The sequence below is a fragment of the Schistocerca piceifrons genome, chromosome 7 (assembly GCF_021461385.2).
Source record: "Schistocerca piceifrons isolate TAMUIC-IGC-003096 chromosome 7, iqSchPice1.1, whole genome shotgun sequence".
NCBI classification, from domain to species: domain Eukaryota; kingdom Metazoa; phylum Arthropoda; class Insecta; order Orthoptera; family Acrididae; genus Schistocerca; species Schistocerca piceifrons.
The window spans coordinates 481,209,060-481,229,586 of NC_060144.1; the positions used below are offsets into that span (position 1 = coordinate 481,209,060).

Genomic DNA, 20,527 nt, shown 5'->3' on the forward strand with positions numbered 1-20,527 from the left:
GAAGCAAGGAAGCCACTACGTTGAAAATAGTATGGTCAGGGGTCAAACTGGAACACTACGAGACTACACAATACCTAGGAGTGGCACTTGACAGATCTCTCACTTTCAAAATTTTCCACCAGGAGCAAACTCCTACGGAAACTGGTCGGATCACAGTGGGGTAGACAACCTGAAACAAATATGAACATCTCCAATGGCACTATGCTATTCTGCAGTAGAGTATGCCTGTCCTGTTTGGTATAATTCAACTAATGCCAAACAGGTGGATGTAGCTCTCAACGAAACCTGCAGAATCGTAACAGGTTGCTTGAAATCCACTCCAGTCAAATAGCTTTACCACCTCGCAGGAATAACACCACCTGTTCAAAGAGAGACAGCTGCAAACAAGAAAAGAAAGACAGTGGAACAGGAAATTACCCATCCTTTGTATGGGCATGAACCACATTCACGGCGACTGAAGTCAAGGAAGAGTTTCCTTAGGACATCAAAGGAACTTAGAACCACTGCTAAAAAAGCTAGGTTACAACTATGGAGGGCTACGACCTACCATCCCACTGGTTGGAAAAAGAGTTGAAGTTTTACCTCCAGGCCATGACAGGGAATGGACAATTTGGAAGTCCCTGAATAGACAGATCCAGAGTTGGAAGATCAAAAGTTAACGTGGCAAAATGGGGATACACACATCAAAATGATATTTGGTGCAACTGTGGAGAAGAACAAACAGTTCAGCACATGCTTCGGTGTCAACTGTGCACAGTCTCCTGAACAGAAGATGATCTACAAGCAACAGAAAATGCACTGGATGTGGCCAAGTTTTGGTCAAAAGTAATTTAACCATAACTGTGTAAGATGTATGTACATGTACCTGTATGTTTCTGGCACAATAATAAAAATATTAATAATAATAATAATAATAATAATAATAATAATAATAATAATAACAATAATAATAATGTCATCGTCTCAAGTTCAACAGCGAAGAAACAATTTACTCTAGGAACCCATGTGAATTTATACATTTGGATGTCTGTGGTCCGATGTCAGTTGAATCAAGGGGTGGTACAAAGTTGTTTTTTTGACACTGAAAGATGATGCATCTTGGTACAATCTGACACAACTGATCAATTTTGAAAATTCAAGGATGAATGAACAAATTAGGTCAAAGAAAAGGCTGCATATCCATATAGGTCTCAGTATATTAATTATGACATGAAACAGCTTCCCAGTAACCCTGGAATCTAGTTGGAATTGACTGCTCCTTACACATCAGAGCAGAATGACCAATCCAAGAGAGATAGTCTAAAATTTTTTGGAAGTTTACACACAATGTTGATGTCTAAGACTATTGCAAAGTTTTTACAAGTGTAAGCATTTAATACAGCTGCCTATATACTAAAATGGATTCCAATGGAATATAATAAGAAGCAATCACATTACAAGTAATGAAACAGATGAAAACCCTATAGTGTACATCTTTGGATCAATAATTTTGTTCACATGCCAAAACAATTTCACAGCAAGCTCGGTGGGAAAGGCTGGAAAGTTATGCCTGTTGGATACCAAGGAGAAATGACAAATTATTGACTTTTTGACCCCACAAATCATCAAGTTTCTATATCCCGAGCTGCCACATTCAATGAGATATGCAGCAGGCAGCACAACACCAGTGACACAAGAAGCTGATTTATACCTTAAGATCATCGATGGCATAACAGCTAAAGAGTGACCTAGTCAAATCAAAATGACATGGTTACGACATCACTCCAGCATGGTACACAGCTCATTTCGTAAAATATATCAGAGAGGTTTTCAAAAGGGAAGATCCAGCACATAACAGATTTTTAGCCTAAAATCAATAATTCCACACAGAATGTTAACCGGAAAACATATAATAGTATCAGTTATCAACTTCAAAAAAAGCACTTGATTCGGTAGACACAGAGATAATTGATAAAACCATTACATAATTTTGTGTTAAAATAAAATTGTTGTTGTTGTTGTGGTCTTCAGTCCTGAGACTTGTTTGATGCAGCCCTCCATGCCACTCTATTCTGTGCAAGCTTCTTCATCTCCCAGTACCTACTGCAACCTACATCCTTCTGAATCTGCTTAGTGTAATCATCTCTTGGTCTCCCTCTACGATTTTTACCCTCCACACTGCCCTCCAATACTAAATTGGTGATCCCTTGATGCCTCAGAACATGCCCTACCAACTGATCCCTTCTTCTGGTCAAGTTGTGCCACAAACTTCTCTTCTCCCCAATCCTATTCAATACTTCCTCATTAGTTATGTGATCTACCCATCTAATCTTCAGCATTCTTCTGTAGCACCACATTTTGAAAGCTTCTATTCTCTTCTTGTCCAAACTATTTATCGTCCATGTTTCACTTCCATACATGGCTACATTCCATACCAATACTTTCAGAAAAGACTTCCTGACACTTAAATCTATACTTGATGTTAACAAATTTCTCTTCTTCAGAGACACTTTCCTTGCCATTGCCAGTCTACACTTTATATCCTCTCTACTTCGACCATCATCAGTTATTTTGCTCCCCAAATAGCAAAACTCCTTTACTACTTTAAGTGTCTCATTTCCTAATCCAATTCCCTCAGCATCACCCGACTTAATTTGACTACATTCCATTATCCTCGTTTTGCTTTTGTTGATGTTCATCTTATATCCTACTTTCAAGACGCTATCCATTCCTTTCAACTGCTCTTCCAAGTCCTTTGCTGTCTCTGACAGAATTACAATGTCATCGGCGAACCTCAACGTTTTTATTTCTTCTCCATGGACTTTAATACCTACTCCGAATTTTTCTTTTGTTTCCTTTACTGCTTGCTCAATATACAGATTGAATAACATCGGGGAGAGGCTACAACCCTGTCTTACCCCCTTCCCAACAACTGCTTCCCTTTGATACCCCTCAACTCTTATAACTGCCATCTGGTTTCTGTACAAATTGTAAATAGCCTTTCGCTCCCTGTATTTTACCCCTGCCACCTTCAGAATCTGAAAGAGAGTATTCCAGTCAACATTGTCAAAAGCTTTCTCTAAGTCTACAAATGCTAGAAACGTAGGTTTGCCTTTCCTTAATCTTTCTTCTAAGATAAGTCGTAAGGTCAGTATTGCCTCACGTGTTCCAGTATTTCTACGGAATCCAATCTGATCTTCCCCGAGGTCAGCTTCTATTAGTTTTTCCATTCATCTGTAAAGAATTAGTGTTAGTATTTTGCAGCTGTGGCTTATTAGACTGATTGTTCGGTAATTTTCACATCTGTCAACACCTGCTTTCTTTGGGATTGGAATAATTATATTCTTGTTGAAGTCTGAGGGTATTTCGCCTGTTTCATACATCTTGCTCACCAGATGGTAGAGTTTTGTCAGGACTGGCTCTCCCAAGGCCGTCAGTAGTTCCAATGGAATGTTGTCTACTCCGGGGGCCTTGTTTCAACTCAGGTCTTTCAGTGCTCTGTCAAACTCTTCACGCAGTATCGTATCTCCCATTTCATCTTCATCTACATCCTCTTCCATTTCCATAATATAGTCCTCAAGTACATCGCCCTTGTATAGACCCTCTATATACTCCTTCCACCTTTCTGCTTTCCCTTCTTTGCTTAGAACTGGGTTTCCATCTTAGTTCTTGATATTCATACAAGTGACTCTCTTTTCTCCTGAGGTCTCTTTAATTTTCCTGTAGACAGTATCTATCTTACCCCTAGTGAGATAAGCCTCTACATCCTTACATTTGTCCTTTAGCCATCCCTGCTTAGCCATTTTGCACTTCCTGTCGATCTCATTTTTGACACGTTTGTATTCCTTTTTGCCTGCTTCATTTACTGCATTTTTATATTTTCTTCTTTCATCAATTAAATTCAATATTTCTTCTGTTAACCAAGGATTTCTACTAGCCCTCGTCTTTTTACCTACTTGATCCTCTGCTGCCTTCACTACTTCATCCCTCAAAGGTACCCATTCTTCTTCTACTGTATTTCTTTCCCCCATTCCTGTCAATTGTTCCCTTATGCTCTCCCTGAAACTCTGTACAACCTCTGGTTCTTTCAGTTTATCCAGGTCCCATCTCCTTAACTTCCCACCTTTTTGCAGTTTCTTCAGTTTTAATCTACAGGTCATAACCAATAGATTGTGGTCAGAGTCCACATCTGCCCCTGGAAATGTCTTACAATTTAAAACCTGGTTCCTAAATCTCTGTCTTACCATTATATAATCTATCTGATACCTTTTAGTATCTCCAGGGTTCTTCCATGTATACAACCTTCTTTCATGATTCTTAAACCAAGTGTTGGCTATGATTAAGTTATGCTCTGTGCAAAATTCTACCAGACGGCTTCCTCTTTCATTTCTCTCCCCCAATCCATATTCACCCACTACGTTTCCTTCTCTCCCTTTTCCTACTCTCAAATTCCAGTCACCCATGACTATTAAATTTTCGTCACCCTTCACCATCTGAATAATTTCTTTTATCTCATCATACATTTCATCAATTTCTTCGTCATCTGCAGAGCTAGTTGGCATATAAACTTGTACTACTGTAGTAGGTGTGGGCTTCGTATCTATCTTGGCCACAATAATGCGTTCACTATGCTGTTTGTAGTAGCTTACCCGCATTCCTATTTTCCTATTCATTATTAAACTTACTCCTGCATTACCCCTATTTGATTTTGTGTTTATAACCCTGTAGTCACCTGACCAGAAGTCTTGTTCCTCCTGCCACCGAACTTCACTAATTCTCACTATATCTAACTTTAACCTATCCATTTCCCTTTTTACATTTTCTAACCTACCTGCCCGATTAAGTGATCTGACATTCCACGCTCCGATCCGTAGAACGCCAGTTTTCTTTCTCCTGATAACGGCATCCTCTTGAGTAGTCCCCACCCGGAGATCCGAATGGGGGACTATTTTACCTCCGGAATATTTTACCCAAGAGGACGCCATCATCATTTAATCATACAGTAAAGCTGCATGCCCTCAGGAAAAATTACGGCCATAGTTTCCCCTTGCTTTCAGCCGTTCGCAGTACCAGCACAGCAAGGCCGTTTTGGTTATTGTTACAAGGCCAGATCAGTCAATCATCCAGACTGTTGCCCTTGCAACTACTGAAAAGGCTGCTGCCCCTCTTCAGGAACCACACGTTTGTCTGGCCTCTCAACAGATACCCCTCCGTTGTGGTTGCACCTACAGTACGGCTATCTGTATCGCTGAGGCACGCAAGCCTCCCCACCAACGCCAAGGTCCATGGTTCATGGGGGGAGAAAATAAAATTAGCAAACATAATTCCTGAATCTCTAACAAAGACAATATCTAAACTTAAATATATGGGAGAACTATCTCAGTTATTTGAAATAAAAACTAGGGTTAGACAAGGGGACGGTCTATCACCTTTACTATCAACTGCATTCTAAAAAAAATTGTAAGGATCTGTAATTTGAAGCTTAAGGATCACAAAACTCAACCAATAATTTTAGGAAGTAAAACAAATGGAATTATGGTAAACGGCCTGGCTTTAGCACAAGATTTTGCAATACTTTCAGAAAATCTGAGAGATGCAGTTATTTAAACAAAGCTTCTGGAAGAAATATCAAATAGAACGGTTCTCAAAATTTCAACTGGAGGGGAATTCATAACAAACATAAAAAATGCACCGAAATTCATAGAAACAGAAATAGGTAAAACAGAGCAACTAAGTAAATTCAAACATCTTAGAGAAACAATACAACAGAACGGACTAGAAAAATTTTCAGTAATGGAGAGAACATATAGTTTGACAAAGAACGTTTACAACAAAAAATGCATATCTAGAAAAAACCCATAAGCTGGACAGAACAGAGGTACTAGAAAGATGGATAATTAGAAATTAATGCGTGCAATATGAACTAGAGATGGCTGGAAAATGAGAAGTCATGAGGAGATCCATAAGAATATAGAGAAAATATCAGAAGTAATTACTAAAAGAAGATTAATTTTTTCTGGGCACCTAAACCAAATGAATGAGAACAGGCTTATGAAACAAATATTGACATATTTCTGGAAGAAGAAATTAACAATAGCATGGATTACAGAAATAACAAAATATCTAGAAAGAAACATAAAAGAATTGCGAATAACAGACAGAAATCTTTCCAAGAATAAAATATTGAATTTAGAAAGCTTTCAATGTAGAAGAAATAAGAACTTGGGAACAACATGGACAGAAGATGGAGGGATACTGGAAAAACAGAAAACAATTAAAAATAAAATAAATGAGTGAAGCACTGGTGATTGACATAATGAGTGCTGAAATCTACACAGTTGTGAAGTTGCTGTAAAAGATTTAAGCAGGCTTCTTGATGCTGGAACAAGAAGTCTCTACATTTTCAAGCAGATGATGTTGCCCCTTGTTTAATCTGTGGAATAATCATATCCAAGTCTATGAAAGTGCTTCATAAAATTATCACATCACTAGAAGAATCTTTTCATATTCCAACGAGAGATGGCCATTGTTTTGTGGGAGTGGAAAGTGAGTGAGATTGTATGGGAAAGAAAATGTTAATACCTCAATCGGTATACAGGAGAAGAAGAACTGAGGAGTTTGGAATGGGGCAGGCCATTGGTTTGAGTGTTCTAGTTGATCCTCAAGTGCATTAATGAACAATAATCTGAACTTAGAAAATGTCGCACAATGAAGCAATCAGATCAGTTATGTCTTTGTCGGTTATCTTGCAAGTAGATATTTCAATGGTGAAGAAAAGCGTAAAACAAACATTTGAACAGTTATAACAATACACATCAACAAGCAGTAAAGAGAATTTCTGAAATAGCAAGTTATGGTGTATAGTACTCCAACAGCAGAAGTAAAATGCAGCTAGTGGGTTTCTCTGATGATGATTACACTATGAAAACTTATTTATTTATCCATTCATTTATTTGTGTTCAAAACTTTATACTGTAAAAGAACAAAAGCAACCACTAAAGCAGTGGGACTATTGAAATACTTGGACTTAGTTTCAGTTCTGTCAAGGTAAAGCTCCAAGTTTTCAGAAATGCAAACATATTTACTCTTTTCTGGCTCTGTGTTCTTAGTCTTGCTCTGTGTTCTTAGTCTTAAGTCAGTCATTGTAAAGGATGCTAGTTCAGTCAAATCCATACATCATTTAGCTGATTCTCTCTGCGAATTTTCAAATGCCTCATCCGACTGAAAAGCACAAAGTTTAAAGCCAGTTACAGCAAGGTTGGAGGAAGAGGGGAATACAGTAAAGTTAACAACAATAAACACATGCAGAATGAATACAATGGGATTAACTGTTACAGAAAATATAGGTACACTATGAGCAAATCTCTGAGGACACCCTTCTTTAGTTAGTATCTGTCTACCAAGATACTGCCAACTCAGTATTTTATAACATATTAGGAGAGAAAGAACTGTATAAAACTGGGAAAATGACACTGAACAGCCAATTTTTGAAGCTGCCTTACAAAATTATTCCACCAACTGTCAGATTTCACAAGACCAAACAAATTGCCTTTATAGCCTAGTTTTTTTCAGCATGAGAAAGCATCTCCGACAAAGTGAGATTACAGAAGATTGAGTGAAACTGCCCTGAACCTACAATGTAGCTGACTTAGGTAATTGCAAGCAGTGCCTAATTTCTAAACTTTTAGGTACCAGAAAGCTCCTCTTGAACCCTACAGCCATAAAAATCACAAGTTTTCATTTTTGAAAACTTTTGATAAAACATACAATGAGAAATCACATTTTTACAAAATATTGTTCTGAAATTCAGAATCCTAAAACATGATTTCTTTTAATAAAAATTTAAACGACAAATTTAGTATAAACAACAGTTGCTACTGTGTTTCTGTAGCTGTGTTCTAATCTATGCATATTGGCACGAATCTGTGGTCTTCAATGTTTTCAATTGCTGCCAGCCACAACATTCACCCAGCTGCATTGTAGCTGTTCCTTGAACATGTACCATTTTAAATCTCTTGTGCCAACTTGTTTCAGTGTGTTAAAAGAAAAAAAGAATTGCAACCAAAATTAAGCCCAGATTCCAGCAATCTATGACCTACACCAAATCTCTGTTGACCAAATGCCTTTTCTACTTGGCGAGTATGAGAACACTACAATAACAATTGGACATTATACAGTCAGTCGCTGATTTCATGACAGCAATCCAAACTGCCTCTCTTTATTAGTTAGGAAGGCCTCCAGAAAGCATAAAGTTTATTAAAAAAATTTAAAAGATTTTTCCACATTTTTAATATTGTGTAGCGGTTTTAATTGATGTCTGTTCCTAGCCCCATGTCTCATGACAACACACAAAACAGATCCTAAGTAGTAAAGAAAAAAATCCATTTACTTTCTCGCTGTCATTGTGGTGACAGTTCCAACAAGCACTCTTCATTAATGTCTGATGACAGAAGAGAACTGTTGGACAGTGAATTTCGTGATATACTTTGACATAACCAAGGTAGTCTCCAAGTAGTGTATTGAGACACTACATCTTTATTTATTTTATTTATTTACATGTCAAGTTCCGTAGGACCAAATTGAGGAGCAAATCTCCTAGGTCATGGAGCGTGTCAGTACATGAACTTACAACATAAAAGTAATAACAGATAAAAATAAATGTTCATGAACCTGGGGGGAAAAAAAAAAATCAGTCCATAACTTTAAGCAAACGCTATCAGCAATACAATGAGAATCAGCTTAATTTTTCAAGGAACTCCTCGACAGAATAGAAGGAGTGACGCATGAGGAAACTCTTCATTTTCGATTTGAAAGCGCATGGAGTACTGCTCAGATTTTTTAATTCGGCTGGCAGCTTATTGAAAATGGATGCACACCTTTTTTGCACAAGAGTTAAGGAAGTCCGATTCAAATGGAGGTTTGATTTCTGCCGAGTATTAACTGAGTGAAAGCTGCTTATTGTTGGAAATAAACTATTATTGGTAACAAGAAACGACAATAAGGAATATACATATTGAGAGGCCAATGTCAAAATACCCAGACTCGTGAACAGAGTTCAACAAGAGGTTCGTGAACTCTCACCATTTATTGCCTGAACCGCCCATTTCTGAGCCAAAAATATCCTTCTAGAATGGGAAGAGTTACCCCAAAACATAATACCATACGACACAAGTGAATGAAAATAAGCAAAGTAGACTAATTTACGTGTCGAAGTATCACTCACTTTCGATACCGTTCGAATAGTGAAAATGGCTGTATTAAGTCTTTGAACAAGATTCTGAACGTGGGCTTTCCACGACAGCTTACTATCTATCTGAACACCTAGGAATTTGAACTCTTCAGTTTCACTAATCATATACCCATTCTGTGAGATTAAAACATCAGGTTTTGTTGAATTGTGTGTTAGAAACTGTAAAAACTGAGTTTTACTGTGATTTATCGTTAGTTTATTTTCTACAAGCCATGAACTGAGGTCATGTACTGCACTACTTGAAACCGAGTCAATGTTGCACACAACATCCTTTACTACCAAGCTAGTGTCATCAGCAAACAGAAATATTTTAGAGTTACCCATAATACTAGAGGGCATATCATTTATATAAATAAGGAACAGGAGCGGCCCCAACACTGATCCCTGGGGCACCCCCCACTTGACAGTAACCCACTCAGATCCCACATCACAGCTGTTTTCAACATTGTTAATAATGACCTTTTGCTGCCTGTTGCCAAAGTAAGAGGTGAACCAATTGTGAGCTACTCCCCTTATTCCGTAATGGTCCAACTTCTGGAGCAATATTGTGAGACCAACACAGTCAAATGCCTTTGTTAAATCAAAAAATACGCCAAGCGTTCGAAACTTTTTGTTTAGCCCATCCAGTACCTCACAGACAGAAGAGAATATAGCATTTTCAGTTGTCAAACAAATTCTAAAGCCGAACTGTACATTTGATAGCAAATGTGATATAAAATGATCAATTAACCTTACATACACAGCCTTTTCGATAACTTTTGCAAACACTGATGGCATAGAAATAGGTCTAAAATTATCTACATTATCCCTTTTTACCTTTTTATAAAGTGGCTTTACTACTGTGTACTTTAATTGCTCAGGAAACTGACCATTCCTAGAGGAAAAATTACAGATATCGCTAAATACAGGGCTAACATGTGCAGCACAGTACTTCGGTATTCTGCTAGACACTCCATCATAACCATGAGAGTCCTTGGTCTTCAGTGATTTAATTATTGACTCAATCTCCCTCTTGTCTGTATCACAGAGGAGTATTTCAGACGTCAATCTCGGAAAGGCATTTGCTAAGAAATATATAAGATTTCCTGTAGAAACTAAATTTTTATTTAATTCACCAGCAATGCTCAGAAAATGGTTGTTAAATACTGTACATATATCTGATTTATCAGTAACAGAAATACTATTACTGCGAACTGACTTTATATCATCAACCTTGTGCTGCTGACCAGACAGTTCCTTCACAACTGACCATATGGCTTTAATTTTATCCTGTGAATTAGCTATTCTATTTGCATACCACATACTTTTCGCCTTGCTAATAACATTTTTAAGCACCTTACAATACGGTTTGTAATGGGCTACTGTAGCTTGATTGTGACTACTTCTAACATTTTGATATAATTCCCGCTTTGTTCTACATGATATCCTTATCCCACTAGTCAGCCAACCAGGCTGTCCATTACTGCTAGTACCTCGTTTAGAATGTTCTAATGAAAGCAACTCTCAAAGAGCATGAGAAATGTGTTATGGAAAGCACTGTATTTATCATCTATATTATCGGCACTATAAACATCTTGCCACTCATGTTCCTTGACAAGTTTGGAAAAACTCTCTATTGCTGTTGGATTAACTTTCCTACGTAGTTTGTAATTAAATACGACATTGGTTTGAGTACAAAAACCTTTCAGTGTTAAAATTTGTGCATCATGGTCTGAAAGGCCATTCACCCTTTTACTAACAGAATGCCCATCTAGTAATGAAGAATTAATAAAAATATTGTCTATGACTGTGCTACTGTTCCCCTGCACCCTAGTTGGAAAAAACACAGTTTGCATCAGATCATATGAATTTAGGAGATCTACCAACATCCTTTTTCTTGCACAATCATGCACAAAATTAATATTGAAGTCACCACATATAACTACTTTCTAGTACTTCCTACAAAGTGAATCAAGAACCCTCTCCAGCTTAAGTAAAAATGCTCTGAAGTCAGAGTTAGGGGACCTATAAACAACAGCAATTAGAAGTTGAGTTTCACTAAATTCAACTAATGCTGCACAACTTTCAAATATCTGTTCAGTGCAGTGTCGTGATACGTCTATGGACTCAAATGAAATACTGTTTTTTTTTAACGTACAGAGCCACTCCCCCACCCCGCAAGGAACTCCTTGAGAAACAGCCAGCTAATCTGTAGCCTTGTAAAGGAAGCCTCTGAATTATCAAATTATTTAAGTGGTGCTCTGATATACCAATAATTTCAGAGTTAACATCTATTAGCAGTTCACTAACTTTATCTCTAATACCTATTATATTTTGATAATAAAAAAGTTTATTTATTTATAAGGTAATAAACATATAATATAACTACTGTAATATTTATATTAAATACAAAGATGAGGTGACTTACCGAACAAAAACGCTGGCAGGTCGATAGACACACAAACAAACACAAACATACACACACACACACACACACACAAAATATAATTTTTCCCACGTGGAATGTTTCCTTCCATTATACTGTAATATTTATTTACAATGAACACATTACTGCACTGAAATGGTGCAGAAGTTAGATTACACACACACACACACACACACACACACACACACATATTTTCAATGAACACATTACTGCACTGAAATTAAGTTATGTTGTACTTATATACAAATCAGTTGGTTTTACTAAGAAATTCATCAATGGAGTAGAAGGAGTTGGCCACCAATAAATCGTTTAGGCTTCTCTTAAACTGAATTTCATTGGTTGTTAAGCTTTTTATGGCTGCTGGCAAGTTATTGAAAATGTGTGTTCCTGAATAATGGACACCTTTTTGTACAAGACTAAGTGACACTAAATCCTTGTGAAGATTATTTTTATTTCTAGTATTGATTCCATGAATTGAGCTGTTGGTTTGAAAAAGTGATATATTTTTAATGACAAATTTCATTAAGGAATAAATATATTGGGAAGCAGTAGTTAGTATCCCTAGTTCCCTAAACAGGCTTCTGCAGGATGTTCTTGAGTTTACACCACATATAACTCTTACTGCACGTTTTTGTGCCCAGAAAACTTTAGCTTGGCTTGATGAATTACCCCAAAAAATAATCCCATATGACATTATGGAATGAAAGTAAGCATAGTATGCCAGCTTTTTCATTTTTATATCCCCTATGTCTGACAAAATTCGCATTGCAAACAGAGATTTGTTAAGACGCTTCAGCAGTTCTGTGGTGTGCTCCTCCCAGTTGAATTTATTATCAAGCTGTAATCCCAAGAATTTAACACTGTCCACTTCTTCTATCTTCTTGTCATCGTATGTTAAGACATATACTCTTGGGACACCCCTTACAAGTTCTGAACTGCATGTAGTGTGTTTTTTCAAAGTTTAGTGACAAAGAATTGGCTAGGAACCAGTGATTAATGTCCACAAATATTTTATTGGCTGATCTCTCTAAGACTAGACCTGATTTGCTATTTATTGCAATGTTTGTATCATCGGCAAACAAAACAAACTTAGCATCTGGTAATGTTACTGATGAAAGGTCATTGATATACACAAGAAAAAGCAAGGGCCCTAAAATGGAACCTTGTGGGACCCCACATGTAATTAGTTCCCAGTTGGATGATGCCTGATAGCTTGATACATGTCTCTTTCCTAATAACACCCTTTGTTTCCTGCCAGAGATATAAGATTTGAACCAATTTGCAGCATTTCCTGTTGCACTATAATATTCTAGTTTACTTAAAAGGATATTGTGATTTACACAGTCAAATGCCTTTGACAGATCACAAAATATACCAGTTGCCCGCAATTTTTTGTCTAATGAATTAAGCACATTTTCACTGTAAGTGTAGATAGCCTTCTCAATATCAGAACCTTTTAGAAATCCAAACTGTGACTTTGACAGTATGTTATTTGAGATAAGATGGTTATAAAGACGACTGTACATTACTTTTTCGAAAATTTTGAGAATGCTGGCAACAGTGAAATTGGACGGAAATTTTATGCTATTTCTTTATCTCTCTTCTTAAACAGTGGCTTAACTTCAGCATACTTCAGCCATTCAGGAAATATTCCACTGATAAACGACTGGTTACACAGATAGCTTAATATGTTACTTAGCTCAGAATCACATTCTTTAATTAACTTTGTTGATATTTCATCATACCCACTAGATGTTTTTGATTTTAAAGATTTTATGATGGACATTATTTCTGTTGGGGTAGTGAGGGTCAAATTCATATTATGGAAGTTACTTGAAATGTCTGGTCTAAGGTATTCCATAGCAGCATCTACTGAACCTGACAACCCCATCTTTTCAGTAACAGTTATAAAATGTTTGTTAAAAAGTTCTGCAACACTATACACATCTGTCACCAATGTATCATTTACTCTTAATGCTATTTGTTCCTCTTCATGTCTGGTTCTACCAGTGTCCTCCTTCACTATATCCCATATTGTCTTTATTTTGTTATCTGATATGACTATCTTTTCCTTGTAATATATTTGCTTTGACATCCGTATTACAGTCTTTAATATTTTGCAGTATTTCTTATAATGTGCTATAGCATCAACATCGGAAATGTTTCGGATTGACAGATACAGTTTTCTTTTTGTTTTACAAGATACCCCTATTCCTCAAGTAATCCATGGCTTCTTTGTAGACTTTGCTCTAACCTTGGTAAGTTTTGGGGGAAAGCAGTGTTTGAATAAGGTAAGCACTTTATTAGCAAAAATGTTATATTCTTCATTCATGCCATGAGCACTGTAAACATCAGTCTAGTGAATGTCTCTGAGGAGTGTCCTAAAATAATCAATTTTTGGCTTACTGATTACCCTCTTGAGCTTAGATTTAACAGATTTTATATCCTGTTCAGTATTAACATTTAACAGAAGGAACTGCATGTCATGGTCTGAGAGGCCATTGACTATTGGTTTTATAATATAATTTTGTTCATTGGACTTTTCTATAAAGATATTATCAATGGCTGTTTGTGAGCAAGTGGATATCCTAGTGGGGAACTTTACAGTGGGAATTAAGTTGAATGATAGTGTTACTAATTCAAATAAGTTCTTATTGGGAGAGTCTTTAAGGAAATCTACATTGAAATCACCAGCAACCACTATTTCTTTGTTTTTGGTTGTTAAATGGGCCAGTACAGCTTCAAGGTGGTTTACAAACAGACTAAAGTTACCTGCAGGTGCTCGATATACACTTAATATTATGAAGGATTTTTTGTGAAATTCTAATTCTGTTGCACATGCTTCCATATGCTGTTCTAGGCAAAATTTATGAATGTCTATGTTCTTAAATTTATGACAGTTCCTGATGAATTTGGCAACTCCTCCTTTCTCCATTTCTGATCTACAAAAGTGAGATGCTAACCTAAACCCTGTAACACTTAAAAGTTCTATACCAGTGGTCACATGATGTTCAGAGAGGCAGATTATGTCAGCTGGGTTTGAAGACTCTAATTCATCTATGCAGATAGTTAATTCATTAATTTTATTCCTCAGACCTCGAATATTTTGATGCAATAAAGATAGCTGACATTTCACACTGACTGAGTTAAAATTGGGTGGAGTTAAAATATCTGCTGACAGTTGAAAATTCTTAACCAATGGCTGTTTATGCTGATGTAATAAGCTGGAATTATGTTTTTTGATTTCTTTCTCAAACTGAAGGTTTGTCTCAGTTCTAACCTCTCTTAAAATTTGCTTTCTTTCTGTCCTCCCTACCCTAAAAAAGGGTCTTTTCTGAATCCTATAACCACTGGTATTTTACCACTCATGACAGTGCCTCCCCCCTTTAACTTCCCTGCTATTTCCCCAGCCAATTTACCCTTCCCCTTCCTGTTGAGGTGAAGGCCCACCTACTGAGAGAATCAACATGAACCACACCAATGTGTGACCCCGCACCCGACAGGAGCAGCCGTTCCAGCTCCAAATTAACTCTCTTGACAGAAGAGTTCAAATGAGGTCGGTCATGGCGCCCAAGAACAGATACAAACTCAACACTAGTATGCTTCGATGCTGATGCAATCTTCGCCAGGTCACACACTATACTGTACCCAGGATCTCTGTCAATACTGTTACCTGCCCCACCCACCATAACCATGGTGTCTTCCTTAGTGAAATCTTTGCAAAGTGATCCTAAATCCTCTGTCACCTGCTCCAGACCAGCACTAGATTTAACAAAATTGGTGACCTGGTATTCTGATCCTAGTTCATCCTGCAAAAGTTGGCCAACACCTCTTCCATGGGAACTACCTAACAACAACACTTTCTTTCTCTTTACTGATTTCCCTACATTCTTACTTTTCAATTTGCTGCTGAAAGTTTGTTGTGGCCTGTCTACATCTGCAACTGCTTGAGGCTCACCAACTTCTAACTGAAGCAACAGGTCAAATCCATTTTCCACATTCACCATAAAGCTGTCAGACAAAGTTCTAGGCCTGTTGCCACTTCCCACCTCTCTTTACCCTTCTCCCTCCTTAACCTGTCAAGATCTCCCCTGGCCTTGTCTAACTCAGCCTGAAGGGTGGCAATTTTCCCCTCCTGTTCTAGTATCTTCCTATCTCTACTACAAATCTAACAAAACCACTGATGAGTCTCATTTACTTCCCCTATTCCCAAGCCACTACAGTCACCCACATGGAAAAAACTACAGCACCCATCACACCAAAGCCCCGACCTAACAATTCTATGGCAAGTCAAGCACTTTTCACTCATGAGAAACGTAATAGTTTATTAAGAATAAGTCAGTTAAATTACAGATAAACACGAAAATATGGTTACACAAATTTGGCCTGTACGCAACTGTGTGTAAACAAAAACAAAAGTGCAAAGTTTCTGAAACAACAACTTAAATTTTACGCTACTTTCCGGAATTGCTAGTTAAATAACGAAGAGGTAGCTAAGTTAAATTGCTGGAGAGAGCAAGGAACAACTAAACGAAATTCTATAGATTTGCTGCAACACCAACTACTACAGGAATTTTTCCACAAGTGATACCACTACCACCACCCACTACACTGTCACTGTCACCTATAAGCTTAGCCCCTTCTTTACAGCATTTATTGGTAACCTGCCATGTTTATCCAAAAAGTTCCTGATGATTACAAATACCTTTCTACAGATAGACTTACGATGTATCAAGACAACGAAAAATTTAGAAAGTCTTCTTTGCCTCAGCATATGACATGTGCTTAGTCACGTTAATGCCTTCAACTTTCTTCTCTTCCAGAGATATAGGACATTCCGTTTTAGACTGGACGTTTATTTACTTCAAAATTGACCCTAAATATAAGCAGAGCTATAAAATCTTTGATATCAGACTTTTCATACAGATCAGCTTTATTTAATAACACTCCTTGGAAGCAACAAATATTCTGGCAGGTGGAGCATCAACCAGTATCAGTTTCAAATTCCTTTACGCATGATTGACAGGATAGTGAAACAAGTTGTTCCTGTCATTTTGAATGTTCTTAAAGGTAATTAGATTGTAAAAGTTCCTATAAACAACACAGAAACACACACCTGCAATGCACTGAAACATGGCCAATTAGTTGTATAATTTTCACCTGTTGCATTCTACTTTTTCAACCTATCACTTCCCGTTAATAGTTAAAAAAATCAGAAAAATCATCAACTGTAATATTACAGTAACATATGGTTACTACTTTAAACAAAATGCTATTATTACATGATTTATAAATTTTCAGTTTTTGAATTTCCTCTGCAGAACATGACTCGGTCCAATTACGTTCAAAACTTTAGTTTCTTTGTTTTGCCATGGCAAAATCTGTTTGGGTGATCAGCTACGCAATGGTGTGAAACTGTCTCGGGTGATCACTAAAGGAGATTTTATCACTAGAATAGGGCAACAAAGCCTGCAATCACATAACAGGGATAACTGATATTTTCCTACATTCCTTGTGCTTCATATAATTTTATTACCTGATTTAGCTTTCCAAAACTTTGGTTTTCAGAGTCGTTTCTACATTAATGAGAAAAAGTTCGTAAACAAAAACATAATTGTGTATTGTGTGGCACACATTTCCCATGTTTTTATTATTTAATTGCTGGAGTTACTTAGCTCACATCACAAAAAAATACAATAGTAAACATGCCATGACCATCTCACTGTAGAAAAATTTTAGGTAGTCAGTATGTATCAATCCGGTTATCTGTGGAATGTTAACAATACAATCTAGCACACAACAGAAGTATTCAATTATACGACTAATGAATCGTATAAGTAAGAAAATAGTAAAAATGTGTGAAAGATAAATTAAAAACATCTTTAAGGTGGAATGTCGTTGAACAATGGTTCGATAACACAAGTAGCAGGTCATGTAAGAGACTTGTCGTTCTAGCTTTGGTGGAAAACGCTTCGGACCTCACGAAACTAACCGTATTGAGTTATGGTGTTAACAGCACTTCAAGCATTTATTCAGTTCAATTATACTCCCTGAGATAAAGCTTTCTTGTGATCTGCTTAATGGAAACGAATCTCGTAACATGGTAACACAAAAACAAACATACAAAAATAATTTGTGTAAACAAATGCTTTTTCAAATAAAAAAGTGATACTTTCACACGCGGAAACGTGAAATGAAACTCATGTACAAACACACAATTGTGACAGGATATGAGGCTCAATTTCAACCCATGTATTAATATCGATGTAAGAAAGAAATAGATCCAGATTACAACAAATAACGTAATAATACTGAAATCCTGTACTTATGTTACATGATAGATGTGATAAAATTATCTAGTCCTAGTGACAGATCACGATTTTTCCCCATGTCTAAATAACACGCAAATGTGTTGTCAAACTTACCGGTAGCAATGGAGTTATTTCCACACTGCATTTATGACAAAAAAATCTAGAAAGTGGAGGCGCCTCCACTACTGCTTCAGCCATGGTTGTATTTTATATTCAGACTTAAATTCTCACCACCTAAAACGATGTTCCACGATATAGGTTCTATATTACTCTCCAGCAGGCCTTCCAACCGTAAACCACTGGTGTGAGGCGTTAACGCAACCCATTACTATAATATCCAAAGATTTTTACATGTTGTTAAACTTCACAGTATATTATTGTTTGTATTATTTATCTGTATAACTCAGCCACGTGGAAATTTACAACATTCTTCCACAAAATAAACCCAAAGATGTAAGAAACAGTTAATGTTTCTGCATGTTTTCAGAAAACAAAAGTGAATCAGGGAACTACAACATGATGTCTACGTCAATCACATATTGACATCATTTACTCATGTGCTGCATATCTTTCATTAACATTCTAGTGTTTAGGTACAATGGACTGTGCTGTGTGCTCGATGACATTTGCCACTGAGAACATCTTTGTGAAAATGATGTCTCTGTAGCGTTTTTCTTAGTTTACCATAACTGTGAGTTGTACAGCATGATAAACAAAAGTGCGATGGAAACTGAGTCGTCTGTAAAGTATGTTTGTTGACGTACTGCGTACCTGCGGATACGTGTAAAGAAGTTCGTCATGTTTTTCACAGTTTTCATAAGCTAAAAGCGGCATCAACATGTATAGGAAAACGTGTAGTGTTGCAACGTTTATGAACAATGGAAGACAATCTGAACGAAGACACCTGTAAACACACCATAAAACCAAGATACATCCCTCCACAGAATATTGTCCACCGATTAAGGAAGAGAGAAACATTTGGAGCCGTTCATCCGGGTACACATTTCCACGTTGCTAGGGAATTTCATCAAAACGTTTTCCCCAATTTCACAATAATAAATGTCGAGAAACCACCTTGTTTTCTCCGAAAATTCAGTCCAGATGGCCAGTACTTCATTGCTTTTTCATCCGATCAGACATCGCTGGAAATCTATGAATATCAGGGATGTTCAGCAGCTGCCGACCTCGTTCAGAACTGTAAGGGCGAATATATTGGACACACCAGCGACCGAGAGAGTGAGTACATACGAAGTTCAGTCTTCAGTCGTTTCTTTAAGATCAAATATACCGTCAATGTTGCGCAGAGTGGAGAGCAACTCAATAGAGAGTGCAGCCTGTTTACCGACGATGGTCGGTATGTTATTGTTGGTTCGGCAGCTTTTATTCCAGACGATTTGCGCCCTCATTTTTATGAAATTTACACAAATAACGAATCGGTGACACCAAACCCTCGCTCACCATTGGAGGATTACTCTCTTCATCTAGTTGACATTCAAGCTGGCCGTCTTTGTGATACCAAAATGTTTAAAGTTGATAAAATATTCTTATCTCACAATCAGGGTTTGTACTTATACAAAGATACATTAGCCGTACTCTCAGTACAGCATCAGACAATACATATTTTTCAGTTGTGTGACGGCATGTTTATAAGTGTGAGAACTATAGGCCGTTTCTGTTATGAGGATGATGACTTCATTCTGTCACCAGTATCGAACCCAGGACAGAATTCTATTAATTACCGAGCCTTTAGAGAAAAAAGTATAAACTGTATGAAACACAGACTGTTGGTTTTCTTGTTCAAGAGAGCGAAGCATATTTCGGATACAACCAATGACCCGTATGAACTACGGAAATTTTATCAGTACTTCGATCAGGTAAGTTTCACTCTACAATTGAAATGCTATGTAACATCACATTACTGCAGTTTACTTAAAGCCGATTTTTACTAAACCATTCCTTCTCTGATTTAGTTTAGGGCACTCCGAATGTGGAGGATGCAGCTTCTGGATGAGAATCATCTGCTTGTCAAGTATGCAAGTGAAGATATTGTTACATTAAAAGCAACAGAGGCCAATGCTCAGTCATCCTTTTTTGTGGTGTACAATATTGTTACCACTGAAGTTATAGCTGTGTATGAGAATACATCTGAAGAACTCCTTGAGCTGTTTGAAAACTTTTGTGATTTATTTCGAAATGTGAAGTTACACTCGGAGTCACAATTTACATGCTCTCCATCCAACAACATATACGCAAGGTAATTTATTTCTTAACTTATAGTAATTGGTGAGATCAGTTCATAATAAGGAAAGGAAAGAGTTAAGCAAAACCGTTCTCACTGGGGTTGTAGGGGAAAAGGTGGGCATTAATTAAGATTTCCAGTCATGTAGCGCACAGTTTTAAATGTGGATGTATTTGGGCCAATTCACTCTCTGATAGTTAATGTAAAAATTATTACTAGATTATAAATTATGGGTTTTTAGCATCGAGGGCTCTCAAATTTGTCTCCAGAGCTTTCAAACAGGTTAAAGTGTTGGTATTTCTTCTGCTATGTGCTGCTGTTGG

General features: G+C 37.1%; 2 protein-coding genes across 3 annotated transcripts in view; one reads left to right on the plus strand and one right to left on the minus strand.

Moving 5' to 3' along the window:
* The window catches only part of LOC124709127 (E3 ubiquitin-protein ligase Iruka-like), a 158,363-nt gene extending 139,989 nt beyond the window's left edge, over positions 1-18,374 (minus strand). Inside the window, exon 1 of the mRNA XM_047240788.1 lies at positions 18,080-18,374. Coding sequence (XP_047096744.1) covers positions 18,080-18,163 — 84 coding nt within the window. The 5' untranslated portion in view covers positions 18,164-18,374. The remainder of the gene's footprint in view (positions 1-18,079) is intronic.
* A 99-nt stretch (positions 18,375-18,473) lies between these two features.
* The window catches only part of LOC124709126 (DET1 homolog), a 57,000-nt gene continuing 54,946 nt past the window's right edge, over positions 18,474-20,527 (plus strand). For both annotated transcript variants that reach the window (XM_047240785.1, XM_047240786.1), the window contains exons 1-2: positions 18,474-19,839; positions 19,936-20,219. In XM_047240785.1, coding sequence (XP_047096741.1) covers positions 18,844-19,839; positions 19,936-20,219 — 1,280 coding nt within the window. In that variant the 5' untranslated portion in view covers positions 18,474-18,843. The remainder of the gene's footprint in view (positions 19,840-19,935; positions 20,220-20,527) is intronic.